This window comes from Aulostomus chinensis, chromosome 22, assembly GCF_037954235.1.
Source record: "Aulostomus chinensis isolate RoL2024-O1b breed Wild chromosome 22, RoL_Achi_v1.0, whole genome shotgun sequence".
Lineage (NCBI taxonomy): Eukaryota > Metazoa > Chordata > Actinopteri > Syngnathiformes > Aulostomidae > Aulostomus > Aulostomus chinensis.
In genome coordinates, this window is record NC_141341.1 from 22,470,903 (window position 1) to 22,487,005 (window position 16,103).

At 43.4% G+C, this 16,103-nt stretch overlaps 1 protein-coding gene across 2 annotated transcripts in view; it reads right to left on the bottom strand.

Annotated features, from left to right (window-relative positions):
- Nucleotides 1-247: 247 nt before the first annotated feature.
- Nucleotides 248-16,103, bottom strand: part of LOC147241168 (hippocalcin-like protein 4) — an 85,662-nt gene continuing 69,806 nt past the window's right edge. For both annotated transcript variants that reach the window (XM_086193847.1, XM_086193846.1), the window contains 2 exons: nucleotides 6,028-6,243; nucleotides 248-5,915 (listed from right to left, as the gene is read on the bottom strand). In XM_086193847.1, coding sequence (XP_086049973.1) covers nucleotides 5,718-5,915; nucleotides 6,028-6,243 — 414 coding nt within the window. In that variant the 3' untranslated portion in view covers nucleotides 248-5,717. The remainder of the gene's footprint in view (nucleotides 5,916-6,027; nucleotides 6,244-16,103) is intronic.

Here is a 16,103-nt window from a genome sequence, read left to right on the forward strand (position 1 = left end):
ATAACTCTGTGTGCGTGTGTGTGTGCGCGCGTTTGGTTGCTAATCTGTGTCTGCCTGCCTTGTGGCCTCAGCATGGTTACCATGAGAACAGCAGGGTGACATCACTGCAGTAATGTGACATCATTGCTAGACGGTGACTCATAATCTTGGCCTATTGTTGTGTGTGTGCTTGTGTGTGTTGGAGTGGGTTGGACGAGTGTGTGTGTGTGGGGGGGGGGTCTATCAGAAGAAAGACAAAACAGCACTCTCGACATCCATGTTTTAATCTATGTAACAAAAATAATTACATTGTATTTTTACTAAGAGCCTAACAATTATACAAACAAGTAAAATCAAAAATCATCTGACAAGACAAACAGACATTTACATGAACATCATAGAGAAAAGCTGAAGAAAAGAATTATATTGCACAGCTGAGCACAAATGATTTCCTATCCAAAATATTGAAAAGAAAAGAAAAACAAGTTATTTTCATGTTTATGTTACATCTGGACAGATGCACCTCACATGACACATCACAGCAGGGCTTCATGTTGGGCTCGGCCTGATACAAATAAGGTTCCAGGCTCTACACGCAGCACAACTCTAGCTTTGGCACATGAAATCTACTGAATAAAGCTGAATTTTGTCTCCGGGGATTTGAATTGGATGCTGCACAGAATATCCAATGATAAAGTGATTGAAAGAACGACAAAAAAAGACAGCAAACCCCATAGGAAAGTGAGAGGATGGAGACCAACATCTTGTGAAGCCACTTTATGGGCCAATCTGCTCTCATCACCTACATCGCATTCTACTGCTCCACGTGATCGTTCGCCATAAGCCTTGAACAACAAACTAGGAAGTCAAAACAGGAGACAGTAATGTGAGTGCACCTTAGTTCTGCTCATCACAGTCTTTGGCCCCTCTCTCGCTCTCTGTGCTGCAAAGTTTCTGCTCGTGGAGCGACATCGCTTCAACCAAACATGACAAATATTTACAGCGTCTGTGTGTAGAATTACACATCCTATATCTTTGACTCAGATTTTCAATTTTTGGGGGCCCAAAGTAACAACAGTAGATTCCCCTTTTGGGATGTATGTATGAAAAACAATGAGCCAACTTAAAAAAAAAAAAAAAATTGCACTCCCTGTTAATCAATCTTTAAATCTGACTCTACTTCTCCCTACCTGCAAGCTTATTTCTCTTCAAAAAAACAAAACAAAAAGGGTTCCTCTGTATTTCTTTTTCTGTGCCCTTACATTTACTCCAAAGGTATCACTGGCAATAGTATACATTAAAGAAGCTAATTTATTGTGGAGAAAAAATGGATCTCACCCCACCTTCAGACTAAAGCACTTGTTTTGAGAAAGGTGAAGCCTGAGGCTGATAAAAGTGTTCGTGCCTGTCGGTGTTGATCTCCATGCGCGTTCATTTCATCAACAACTACACCAGGAGTGGCTGAGTCGTGGAGGTGTTGTGAGAGCTGACATGATGCTTCCATCCACTGGGTGACACTGTGACACAGGGTGTTTCTCTATCCCCTCCATCTCACACTCTCACACACACACACACGATTTCCTGTGACATCATCCTCGACTTCCAGCCCACCCCCCAACGGCATTTGGTGAAACCTAACCTCTACATGTGAGTATTACTGCAACAGTAGGCTACAGCAAACAAAACGACACGTCCCACACTGGAGACATTACATACCGTATACTAGCAGATCACAAGAGCAAGTGTAGTATTAATACTCAGTGCTTCGGTGTGAGGGTTTATACACACATACAAACACACACACACTTTACAAAGTTAAACTAGACTGAGGCATCTCTTGTAACACAAATGATACAAATACAAAACACGTGAACACCTGCAAAAGTGTCCACACATATACACAAACGCACACGCACGCACGCACACACACACGTTACTCGGGCTCGCTTTATCACTCTCTCACACACTCCTGTCACACACACTTGCACACACAGTAGCTGTGTCATCATATGAAATTAAGTCTATGCTAGTACATTTACATATTATATTTGCTTATATTCATAAATACGAATACAGTCGTATTATAATGTACATGTAGTTCTCTCGTTACATGATCACACAAAGGAGGCTCGTTCTGGAGCTTCAGGGAGGGAGCTTCATCATCGGCGGGAGGATGATGAAGAGGAGGAGCTGAATGGGATTCACTGATTTGCTGGTTTGAAGAGATATCAGAAAGTCTGCACAGTGATTCAGATTTGAAACGTAGTTTTTTTTTAAAGAGGTGGGGTGTAAAAAAAAGAATTAAAAAAAGGAGGTGGGGTCTGGCAACTTCCTTTTTCAAACATGAGGTGCTAGTAAAGATGCTTAATTATCTCCTCCTGAAATCCTTGGATTCCTCCCTGTAAAACACACACAGACAAAGCTTGGCTAACACTGCATCATGATGCGATCTTTTAGACTCCAACTTTAGCCACATACAGTATGGCTCCTCCATCCATTGACCCACCACTGTTATATCAAAGACCAAAGTTGAGAAAGAAGTTTACTATATTAGAAGATCTTATTGGTGAACCAGACAAAAGATTCTCCTATTGTTCGCTGACTACATTTTCCTGTCACTACAGTCAGAAAATACATTGAGCTTCTGTAAATATGTTTCGTACAGAAGCATCATGAACTGAACTTCTGGAATTTTGAAAGAAAAACATTGAGGGGATCATTGATTGCTTGCTGTGAAGCTTGTGTTCTCTTAGCTTGGCACAACCGCAGCATTGGTAGCGAGGCACAGAAATCACTAGAAGCTCACTGATTTGCATGCTATGTCTTTGATTTGTCCCTGCAGGTCTTCAGTTTGCTAGGCTAAGCTGAACTAAGCTAATCCAATGAAACACAGGAGATTTCTGATCTTTGTATGTGATGCAGGCATTCAACTGGCTTTCATTCACATTCGTACACAAATGAAGGCTCACGCATGTACGCACCCACGCGCGCGCGCACGCACACCCGCAAACACACCCAAACGGGGCTACCTTCTAACCTTTTGCTCTTTTTCACATTGATTTTAGATCTGAGCTGAGTTCAGCAAAGTTGCTCTCCCTCCACCTCTAATCAAAGAGCTTCCTCTCTGACATTTAGGGAGGAAGAAGACAAAACAGGGGAGAGCAGCAGAGGAAGAGGCGAAATGGCGATTTCATGTGAACCAACGATGAATCACAGAGGCAGATTTGGCCTTTCCATGCAATATCATTTCTGTCATACGGCCTGTAATTACTGTCCTGATTATCCCCACTCCACACGCTTCTAGTGGCTCCTTCTCCTGCTCAAATTCCTGGTCGTGGATCAGACATTTTATAGTTTCATGCATTTTCTGCTGGACCTCAATCACTTCCTTTTTTAGGCTGCAATTTTTGAAAAAAAAATTCAAAGGTTTGGTAAGTTCTTAAAAGCAAGTTCTCTGACCTAAACGCACCAGCCAATACTGTAATAAAAGCATTGAGAAAATCACATTTGAAATTTATTTTGTTAGTGAAGAAGCTCCAAGAAAATGCATTTTTTTGTGACGGTTGAAATAATTACCTTACTTTATATGTAATGATTATAATGGTGCATTGACTCATGACTTGTTGCATTAATTTCAAGTCGTCACTATCACAATGAATTCACATCTATAGATACCGTATTTTCCGCACTATAAGGCTTCCGGATTATAAGGCGCACCTTCAATGAATGGCCTATTTTAAAACTGTTATTTTTTCATATATTGGGCGCACCACATTGTAAGGCGCATAGAATAGAAACTACTGTCGTGGCTGGGGTTGCGTTATGCATCCACTAGATGGAGCTGCGCTAAAGGGAACATCAACAAAACAGTCAGCTAAGTCAGTCAGTCAAACTTTATTAATAGAATACAAACCAACGTTCTGACAACTCTGTTCACTCCAAAACAAGTTGGTGCATTCACAATACGGTACCGTACGTACCGGTAGCTGCTGACTGACTGCCTTGAGTTTGAAATCTGCGTCGTGAGCAAGTCTCTTGAAAGGAGCCATTTTGGGGTCTTTATACACACAAGTGGTGAGACTGGAATTCCCCCGTTTTTACCGCTGTTACTTCGGCGACGCCCCCTGACTACGGTAGCCATAATTAACCAATATTGATCAATATATGAGGCGCATCGGATTATAAGGCGCACTGTCGTTTTTTTTGAGAAAATGAAAGGCTTTTAGGTGCGCCTTATAGTGTGGAAAATGCGGTAGTTTAATTTTTTTAAGCAGTCATGTGTAGGATTTTACAGCTTTCACTTCTGGCACCCCCTGGTGGAGGAAAAATTAAAAACAAAAATAAGAGTGCAATTTAATAATAACTTCTTAATGTGATGTGACAGCAACACAGACATTGTCCCTACTGTAGAGGCATTTGAAAATCAATGTAATTAAGTATCATACACACCGTGTGTATACGGCACCCGTGAGTAACCAGCAGGAAGTGCCATAATGGCCATCACCTGCTGCCTGAGACTGAAAATAAAGCAAGAGGAAATGTTCTCTTTACGTGGGTGGGGAATTGGACTGCTAGCGCGCACACACAGACACAGACACACACACACACACACACACACACACACACACACGAGAGCTCCACCAAAGCTTGTGCTCTCTTTGTATCAGCAGAACATTTGTTTCTCTGCGGAGCGAGTGGATCACACAGCAGCCTGTTAAGGTTTTGTTGCTGGTTCACAGCAGCTGAACGCCTAACTTGGCCACATGGGTGCTAGAATTCAGGTGCACATCAGTGGACGGTGAGCACATTTGGGGTCTTGTTTGGAAATGCTGTGAAGGCCCAAACAGCTGCTCACGCACAAAAGTTGGAATCTAGAATCAAACTTAGATGAGATGGGAAACTTAATGCCATGGAACTTCTCAGGCATTTAAGTCAACTTGAGGTCAGACGTTCACTGTGTAGCCACGCTATCAGAATTGTCAGCATCATCTGTATTTGCCTTGTGCTGGGCCATAACGCTTCCTTTTGAAGCTATAATCTCACTCCAATCAAAACTTATAGTCTGCTCAATTTATGAAAAAAGATGATGCCTCTTTTAGTACTAAAGTTATGCTCTGTTTTCATGAGAGCCGAGTAACCAGGCCATGGTTTCTGGAAATTGACACTGCTAGTGTTTTATTTAATTGCTCAAGACAAATTTTGAAGAATACACACATCTGTACTCACCCCAAACTTATATCAACTGACACATTGTTTTGTATTTTTTCATATATTTTGGGGTGAGCACTCCACCTGCTTTGAAATTACATCTCAATTAGCAGCCGGGAGAAGGAGGAAAATTTATGAAATGAACGAAACACAACCTCACACTCGGAAGGATTATGATCTCACATGCCCTTCCACTTCCTTCCTCTGTTATTTTTTCTTCTGACGCCAGTGTAACTGAGGGGGATTTATACTCTATTCAGATTATCAGGCTGAATTTCTAGAGACCACCACCTACACTGAAGTACAAGTACTGCACAGAATTTGGATCCACATCAATCACAGGTCCACTGTGTTCCAAACATGGCACATTTCCAGTAATCGCTGCCTCAAAAAAAGGGAAAAAAAAGCTGCTCTACCTCTCTCCTCCTCCTCCCGCTAACAGAATCCCTCCCCCTCCTTCCTCTCATCCTCCATCCTTCTCGTCTCCCCCATCATTCCCCTCCCTCCCTCCATATTGCCAATCATTCCTCCTACTTCTGCATGTCACACTGCAGCAGTAAGACGATGGAGGGGTCAGATTTAGCGGCTTCTTTGAACTCTTCCAGGGTGATCTCGTCGTTGTGGTCCTTGTCCATCTTGGAGAAGATCTTGTCCACGCGCTGCTGTGGGGTCAATCCATCCTCATTCATACGCATCATGATCACTGTGCCAACCATCTTGTAGATGGCCTGCAGTTGGGGGGTGGGGGGTGTAACATTTAAATTTCATGTGTTAAACAAAAAGAATTTCATAAAATAAAAAATACCATCGCACACTAACTTTTTGCACCTTCCCTCTCACCTCAATAATCTCCAGCATCTCCATACGTGTGATCTTGCCGTCTCCGTCAAGGTCGTACATGTTGAAGGCCCAGTTGAGTTTCTGCTCGAAGCTGCCCCTCGAGGTGATGGACAGAGCGCAGATGAACTCCCTGAAGTCGATGGTCCCGTCACCATTCTTGTCGAATGTCCGAAACGCATGCTGGGCGAACTTGGAAGCGTCACCATATGGGAAAAACTGTAAAATGAAACAGGAGGTGAACTCAACAAAGCATCAGCTTCAACATTACTAAATAATCGATTCAACATATGAATGCAGGAATCTGTAAGGGGGGGGGGGTGTGACAAAATTCGGGATCAGAGGTGTTCTAGCATCTATTTTTTATTGGTCCAATTCACCAATCCAATTTGTGCAGGTTTACAGATAAAAGCCCAAAATGCAATCTTCTTTGTGTTATGGAATGACAATTTTGATTTTTTTTTCCCCTTTCCCTGCATCCGTTACATGGAACAATCCAGTCATAGACAATTCCAACTCCACTCAGTTGGATTCTAAACAATAAATGGCAAAAGGAAAAGGAAGTTTTTGTCATATTCCAGTGGTGCCTACTCATTTCCTTGTTGCTCCCTCTGTTTTCCCCTCCCCTTTCGTGTCTTGTCTGTCCTCTCTGTCTGGGTGTGGTCATCCTCCTAATCACCAGCTGCCAACCTGACTCACCTGCAACCCACCCACTAATCAACTCAAGCAGTATACGTACCCCAGCTCTTCATCCAGTCTTTGCCAGATCGTTGTCTCAGTTACAGTGGTAGCCACATTCAGGCCGCCTGTATCTACAAGTCTGTCTCGCTCTTTGTGCTAACCTGCTAGTTTGTGCTCAGGACCATTGCCACCACCACCTTGCCTGTAACCTGCCTGCCAGCTGGTCCACCTGTTCTCCAGCCAGCCCACCTTGCTTGCACTCGGCCATCTCATCAATCTCTGCTTCAGCTCCGCCCCATCTTCCTCGTTGGCCGTTCCCAGTCCCTGTCAACATTTAAATAAAACTGCTCCAATTTGACATCTTGAGTCTGCCTTTGGGTCTCTTCAGTCGCAGCCTGGATACACAGAAGCAGGGAACTCTGGCCCCTGCCCCCACACACATGCACAAAAGAAGAGCTTCTAGGATATTGGTGTCCTTCTCTCGCAGGAACGCAGCACTGCTGCAATCAAACATCACCTTACTGAGGCCTGTATGTGTATAACTGAAGCTATTTGTTGAAGAAACCGAGATCCAAATCGACCCCTTTATCATGTTATTGCTTTTTTATGCATTTGAAAAAGAGTTAAAAGAAACAAGCTTTCTGTAAATATTCCAGGGCTTGTATTCTTAAAGCTGATGGAAGGTTTACTCAAAATGGCAGTTTTTTTTCCGACAATGTTGAAGGTCTGACTCACATGACTATCTTTCACTACTTGTAATTTCGGTACATATTCCACACCGTCTCCTCACTAATTTAAGATGTTATCAAACAGTAAACCTTAAGTAAAACTCACGAAAGGAAGAAACACAAGTTTCTGTTACATTTAGTCACAAATTGTGCCAGTTTGGACTTGTACTGTTTCCGTCTTTCAGCAGATGGAACCGTCTACAACCATACCCACAGCCACATGGGATTGGCGGTGTCCACAACAGTCAAGCCCCACCCATTTTGCAACCATTACTTGATTCTGTCTACTTTTTTCCAACAATCTAACTGCTTCTGTTAAATATTAGACACAGTTGGACAACGTCAGTTTAATGATGAATATGTGCAGGTTAGTGGACAATAAATTATAGCCTGCACTTCCTTTATCTCATAGTTTACTCGAATACAATCGTGTCGTAGGACTGCAATCAAGTCATTTAAAAAAACGTTATTCATGTTAAAGGTGTATGTTACTGTCTCTGATGGGTTGCATGAAGTTTTGATTCATGATGAATCTAATGGTTAATGATTCTTGTCTTGTTTAATAATAAACGATACACCTGGTTACTGACATCCTGAGTGGAAATGGCCAGTTTCACCTTAAGTGAACAATTCAGTCTCCAGGCATTGTTGTAGGATGCAAGATTAATTATTTTTGTGAATGAACATTTTTATTTCAGATATCCAAAGAGCAAGAAATGGTAGGACAAGAAATAATAGTAATAAAACAATGAATAACCTATATAACAATTACATTAATCATGATAATAATTACACTGAAAAACATGAAGCAAAGGCAACTGTGACACACTTAACTTGTTATAAATATTCAAAAAGGAGTGGGAAAAATAAACATATTCAATCCCACCCTGCTCCCATAAATCAATTAGTTAATAATCCACCCATTTCATAGCTTAAACATACAAGCCTGCCCCCTTTAAACCACAAGTGTATATATGTAAGAAACCTTTATATAAATATTTTCTCTTGCTATCCCGGGACCTGAGTTCATATCACCAACGTGGAAATGTGAGTGGTATGACAATAAAGATCCTTGAATCCTTGAATAAAGATCCTTGAATAATATTGAAATTCAATGTTGGTTATTCCTGACGACTGTCTTTCATCACTATTTACTCCAAGATATTCATTCATTCATTGTCTTCCGCTTATTCCTTTCTATTAAGGGTCACAGGGGGCTGGAGCCTATGGGCGAGAGGCGGGGTTCACCCTGGACAGGTCGCCAGTCCATCGCAGGGCCAACATACAGAGACGAACAACCATTCGCACTCACATTCACACCTACAGTCAATTTAGAGTATCAGTCAGCCTAGTCCCCAAATTGATGTCTTTGGACTGTGGAGGAAGCTGGAGTACCAGAGAGAACCCACACAGGCACGGGGAGAACATGCAAACTCCACACAGAAAGATCCCGCGCCCGAGCCGGGACTCGAACCCGGAACCTTCTTGCTGTGAGGCCACAGTGCTGACCACTGCACCACCGTGCTGCCCTACCCCAAGATATTGTTTTTGTAAACTTTTTCCATTTCATCCACATTCATTCAAAATAATTCAAATAAGCCTGAAATTTTGTCTGTTTTCTAACCACACAGTGCAGTTTATGCTTATCATTGGGGACTCAAATCTACAAGACATTCTAGATGGATTCATGAAGATGCCAGAGGGAGGACTCCCCTTTGCACGTCTGTCCCTCCTGGGTGAGGGATCCTCCTCTGTTGCTCACCCTGAGGTTTCTCAGATTTTTCCCTGTTAAAGGTTTTCTATGGAGTTTTTCCTCAGTGGATGTGAGGGTCTAAGGGCAGAGGATGTTGTTATGATGCCATGTGAAGCCCTTTGAGACAAACTGGTGGTGAAAACGGGCTCTACAAATAAAATCGCCTTGCCTTGCCTTGCCCTTTGGTGCGATGTCAGCACCAGGGGCCAGTGCAGCTGAGCTGAGGACTGAGGTCCTGAATGCTACTGTACCCCGCTAATCAGAGGCAGTTCCTTCAAGCTAAGATAAACCTTTATTCGTCCCACAGTGGGGAAATTGGCACTGTTACAGCAGCAGAAACAGAGAAGTAGCAGCAGAAAAAGTACAGAGGAATAAGCCAGCAACAGCTTAACTCATAGACTAAGGCAGGAACAGACTTCCACATGCTCCTGACTAGTGCCTGCCATCACTTGGGGACTGTACAGTAGGTCTGTGGTCCACAGGGCCACAACAAACCCACTTCCTCAACTCTCCATTTAATACAGAGGTACCCCCAAGTATGGACGAGTGAGGATAAATTTGAATAGTGGAGAAGTCATTTTGTTACTCAACTGGTACAACTTGTAAACTTCATGGTAAGTCTCCTTTTATATAGGATTACTAAATAGTTGTGTTATTTATTGCATTGTAAACACTTAATAAACTGCTAATTAAGAGTTGTAAATAAACTTTGACCTATTTTCCCCATACATCAAAGTGTGGCCACTAACTGGCAAAATGTAACTATGCTGTGCGACTATATTTTGAGGAGGTAAAATATCAAGTTCAGAGAGTGATATTTAACCTAAAAGTGTTAGTCCCCCATACTTTAATATCAGCGTCCCAACGTTGAGCTCTGACAACCTCGAGCTTTTTGTTCCTATTTATGCTTCAGTCAAAAGGGAACTCAAATCTGCAACAGAATCATCAAAAACAATGTCACAGTTATCATACTTAAAATACATATGAAGAAATAAAAAAAAAAAAACGTATGAAGCTGAGAAATAATTTTAATGAGAATAAAACACACACATTATGATTGAGGCCAAAAAAATAAGACTACACACAAAATGTGTTCGGACCAGACAAAGCAGAAAGCAACTGAAAGACTATTCAGCACCAGCAGAGACTTTTGAAGCTCCATCATGAACTCCTTTGTGGGGTTTCTGGTCCGATCCCAGCTTCAGAAGTACTACAGTGCAAGTGATGAAGTGATGGACATGATCTGGGAGCCATCCGCTCCCCCAAGCACCAGTACCCTCCCAGCAATCCCTTTGCCCAGCATAGCATTAACTACGGTGCCATGGAGAACTTGGTCTGGAGGCCATCTCCTGACCCGAGCACCAATGTTTCACTACAAAATAATTGTTTTGCCCGGCGTGGCGTTAACTGCGGTGCCAGGGAAAATAAGATCTGGAGGCCAACCCCTGCCCCTGAATTCTCCTACTACCGGAGAGTTTGCCGCATCTTTTCCAGGACAGATCCTGAAGCTCTGTGCAGGAAACACAGAGCAAATCTTTACAAGAAAGCTCATGCTGTTCCCTACATGAAAAATTGTGGCACTGATGTGAAGAAGGATCACAGCGTCCTCTGTGGGATCCATCATCGCACCATTCAGTAGAGGGATGGTAGGGTCCTCTACTTAAAGTAATACGGCACCAGAAGAAACCCTGGACATGATCTGGGAGCCATCCGCTCCCCCAAGCACCGGTACCCTCCCAGCAATCCCTTTGCCCAGCATAGCATTAACTACGGTGCCATGGAGAACTTGGTCTGGAGGCCAACTCCTGCCCCGAGCACCGATGTTTCTTTACTAGGGATCTGATGAGATCTCGTGCTATGAGACCTTACGAGATTAAACTCGGCGATATTTCTCGTCATGTTAAATATCTGTCTTGCGAGATTTGTGAACTCATATTTGTGACCCGTGGGAGTGGTAAAGCACCTTTGCTACGTCGAGCCTGCCAGAGCCTAAAGAAAGAGAAGGAGGAGCTGAAGCTGAGGAGAAGGAGGGAAGGATCGCTTCAACAATGACGTCCGAAAAGACCGCCGAAAAGACCGGTCGTATTACCATTGAAGAAGCCCCCGACCAAAGTCTGTTGGTCAAGTCATACACTTTGTCATTGTAGTTTTCTTCAAGTCTTGTCTCATCTTGTGAGCTGAGTGTATCGTCACATCCCTATTGTTACAAAATAATTATTTTGCCAGGCATGTCTTGAACTTCGGTGCCAGACAAGATCCGGTCTGAAGGCCAACCCCTGCCCCACGCACCAATAACGTTAGCCTTGAACACAATTATTTTGCCAAGCGTTGCTTGAACTGCGGTGCCAGGGAGAATAAGATCTGGGGGGCAACCCCTGTCCCTGAATTCTCCTACTACTGGAGAGTTTGCCGCATCTTTTCAAGGACAGATCCTGAAGCTCTGTGCAGGAAACACAGAGCAAAGCTTTACAAGAAAGCTCATGCTGTTCCCTACATGAAAAATTGTGGCACTGATGTGAAGAAGGATCACAGCGTCCTCGGTGGGATACATCGTCGCACCATAAAAGGATGATCGGGTCCTCTACCTGAAGTCATGCGGCACCACAAGAAACCCTTTTGTCACCAATGCCAGGGAAGGTGGAGTCCTGAAGAGGCTGTATTGTGGCATCTTAAAGAAGAAATTTCTTGGAGCCTAAAAGCAAACATCATGCCGCCCATTATCAGAAGAACCACAGCACCAAGGAAACAATCATGGCAGTGATGACAGGGAGGATCAGGGTGTCCTCCTCACCACCACCACCTTTAAACCTTGAAATATACTTTTATTTAAATTTTAGAGTGTAGATTGTTTTTTTAAACTATTTTTTCCCTTTAATTTACATGATTCATGACACAGTGCTCAACAAAAAGCTGTTAAAAATTTTGTCAGAACTCAAATGGTTTGGATTTTATAAAGCCTGAAAGTCCAGGACCCACTTTTCACCTTACAATGTAAACCAATAGGGAGGCTGTCTCCTCAGACACACATAGCCTCTAACAGATGCTTCTCACCTCTTCCTTCTCTGCTTCTCTGAGGCAGGAGGCTTGACGTGACGAGACAAAAAACAAGGACAATGACTACTGTGACAGCGAAAGACGACAAATGATGACAATGACCCCACAAGGAACTAAGGAGACACACAGGTTAAATACAAGAAGGGAAACGAGACACAGGTGGTGCAATCACCCAGGTGAGACACATGAGGTAATCACAGGAGGGAGGTCAGGAAGACAGGACATGACTACAAAATAAAACAGGAAACACGAGACAGGGATCGTGACAGTATTTCATTCTACTTTTGACCAACATCTGGGGATTTATGAGCCTTTTTATAACCAAAAACTCTCAAAAAACCCTCCTCTCCACTCTGGGTGCCAGAGAGCAGCGGGGGGAGGGCTCTTAAAGGCATAGCTCTCAGGTCTGGACTCAAACTTTGTGCCACACTGAGGCCTCTCTCTTCCAAACTACAAATCCTACCGCTTCACAAAATACATCCTTGGATTTGGGACAACTCCTGCGACTCGGCCGCAGCCGGTGCTAGGAGGCTCAGGCCCCAACACAATACCAGCAGTCTACTTAAGCTAGCACAGCTAACAATACTGTTGTTTACTTGCTAGCTAATAACTGAGCAGCTGATGTTTGCAATAACATTGAAGTAAACTAAGAATAGAGTCGATAGCTCAAATCCTATTACCAACAAAGGACCCACATCTTTAACACTCAATCAAATAGCTACTCCTCATGACTTCTTTATCTGTCATTGCATTTTGTAGCAGGCTAATGCTGGTCCACACTGCCGCTCCCCCTGACAGGTCCAGCTACTCTGAGACAAAAGGGAATCAGTTAGCTAAATAATTTGAATCACTTTTTGCTTATAGATATAATTAAGAGTCCCATCCAGTAATGATGATCTCTCTCCAGCATTTATGTTGACGGTAAATGAAAAAGCCTGACATGGTTAATTGGCATGCATTGCACATTGCTCATTTGCATCAAAGTTACTTAATATTTATTGAAAACTAAATAGGCACAAAGCTGTACCCTCAAACCAACACTTGAAGTCTAAATTTCAGCTGCATGTGAAGAAATCAGCATAAAGTTCTTCTGCTGGCATTTAAAAGTGGACTCATACGACCAGGTTAAGAGGTGTTTGTCTCTTAGCTGCGAAGCCAACTGAAATCCATACAGGCCTTTGACAGGGGAGGGGCCCAGGACCACACAAAGAAAGATTCAGTGCCCTGACAAGAACTGCCAACTTTGTCAAAAAAAAGAATTACAAATCTGAGTTGATTTCTTCATCAGTATCTTAATTAGGCAATTAACTCTAGAGGACTAAAGTTATAATTAGTAACACCATCACTAATGAGGGATAGATTTGACCCAATACAGTATTCCTGATAAAATATGGTTTGCATTCAAATATATTAATGTCACATAAAACAAAAAAATGGGGGACCCTACAGAAAAATGACATAACAAGAATCATTTGGTGGAAAATCAGCTGCCGTTAGTGTTCTAGGGTTTAGTAGTTTTTGTCATCATGAGAGTTCATACACCTTTTTTGCCTCGTGTATTCTGAACTAGCAAATCATGTGTTGTTTCCACGCCGTTCCATGTCACCACCTCAAGAAAATTATCAACCTGTGGGAAAAAAGAAATGCTGCCTAATTCATAACTTTGCAGGTCAACTGAATGTGTGGGACCTACATTTTCCGATTGCACTTCAAAAAATTAATTCCCAAATGGAAAATTATTTTTATCATGTTTTATTTAGTGCAGGGGTCAGCGCTGTCGTCTCACAGCAAGAAGGTTCCAGGTTCGAGCCTCGGCTGGAGCACGGGGTCTTTCTGCGTGAGTCTCCATGTTCTCCCTGTTCCTGCTGGGTTCTCTCTGGTACTCCAGCTTCCTCCACAGTCCAAAGACATCAAGAGGGGACCAGGTTAATCCAGACTCTAAATTGACTGTAGGTGTGACTGGGAGAGCCAATGGTTGTCTGTCTATATGTGTTGGCCCTGCCATGGACTGGTGACCTGTCCAGGGTGAACACCGCCTCTCACCTGAAGGCTGCTGGGATAGGCTCCACCCCCCACCACTCTTAACAGGATAAGCAGAAGAAAATGGATGGGTGGATGGAAATTATAAATCATCACCCCATTAAAATAAAGGCCTAAGTCATGATTTCAAGTTTTTGGGAGAACACAAAACATGTACCCAAATGCAGGGCACCCTCCTGACATAGGCCATTGTCCACAGGGCATAAAGAGTGTGATCCTTTCAACGAAGGATTTCGGTGATTTTACCAGAGAGGCTTGGTGAATTGGATCCTCTAAATTATCATTTTTATGAATCAAACCTGGAACCTTCTTGCTGTGAGGCCACAGTGCTGACCACTGCGCCAACGTGCCGCCCTCAACTCGAGAAGAAGGTTTCAATTCTGACCCTCATGAGAACACAGCCTGCTAAGTCTAGTACAAGACATCACAGAAAGACAATGTGACTGTGATCCTGACAGGATAGCAGAAGACTTGACTGAATTTAGTCTTTGTGAAAGAATATATAAATAAAGAAAGAGTACATCTAGAAATGTGAGAGCAAGTTCAGACCAGACAGAGCAGAAAGAAACTGAAAGGAACTAAAAGACTATTCAGCACCAGCAGAGAAGCTCCATCATGAACTCTTTTGCGGAGTATCTGGTCCGTTCCCAGCTTCAACATTACTACGGTACCAGTGATGACTTGATGGACATGATCTGGGAGCCATCAGCTGCCCCAGGCAACTACGGTGCCGAGGAACATCCATTCTGGAGACTGAACACTGCCCCAAGCGTTACTCTGGAAAACAATTATTTTGCCAAGCGGGGCTTACACTATGATGCCATGGAGGACTCAGTCTGCACACTAAACCCTGCGGCAAGAGTCAAGCTTGAAGACAATTATTTTGCCAAGCGGGGCTTACACTATGATGCCATGGAGGACTCAGTCTGCACACTAAACCCTGCTGCAAGAGTCAGGCTTGAAGACAATTATTTTGCCAAGCGGGGCTTACACTATGATGCCATGGAGGACTCAGTCTGCACACTAAACCCTGCTGCAAGAGTCAGGCTTGAAGACAACTATTTTGCCAAGCGGGGCTTAAACTATGGTGAAGAGGAAGATGAAGTCTGGAAGCCAACCCCTGCCCCAAGCGTTACTCTGGAAAACAATTATTTTTCCAGGCAGATCTTAAACTGCAGTGCTGAGGAAAATCAAGTCTGGAAGCCAGCCCCTGCCCCAAGCGTTACTCTGGAAAACAATTATTTTGCCAAGCGGGGCTCAAACTATGGTGCTGAGGAAAATCAAGTCTGGAAGCCAACCCCTGCCCCAAGCGTTGCTCTGGAAAACAATTATTTTTCCAGGCAGGGCTTAAACTACGGTGCTGAGGAAAATCAAGTCTGGAAGCCAACCCCTGCCCCAAGCGTGACTCTGGAAAACAATAATTTTGCCAGGCGGTGCTTGAACTACAGTGCTCGACACAATCCATACCAGAGACTAAACCCTGCCCCAACAGTCAGTCTTGAAAACAATAATTTTGCCAGGCGGTGCTTGAACTACAGTGCTCGACACAATCCATACCTGAGACTAAACCCTGCCCCAACAGTCAGTCTCGAAAACAATTATTTTGCCAGGCGGTGCTTGAACTACAGTGCTGGAGAAAATCCATACCGGAGACTAAACCCTGCCCCAACAGTCAGGCTGGAAGATAATTATTTTGCCAGGCGGTTCTAAATCTATGATGCCGAAGAAGATCTAGTCTGAAGACCAACCCCTGCCCCAAGAATCAGGCTTGAAGACAATTATTTTGCCAGGCGGGGCTTAAACTGTGATGCCATGGAGGACTC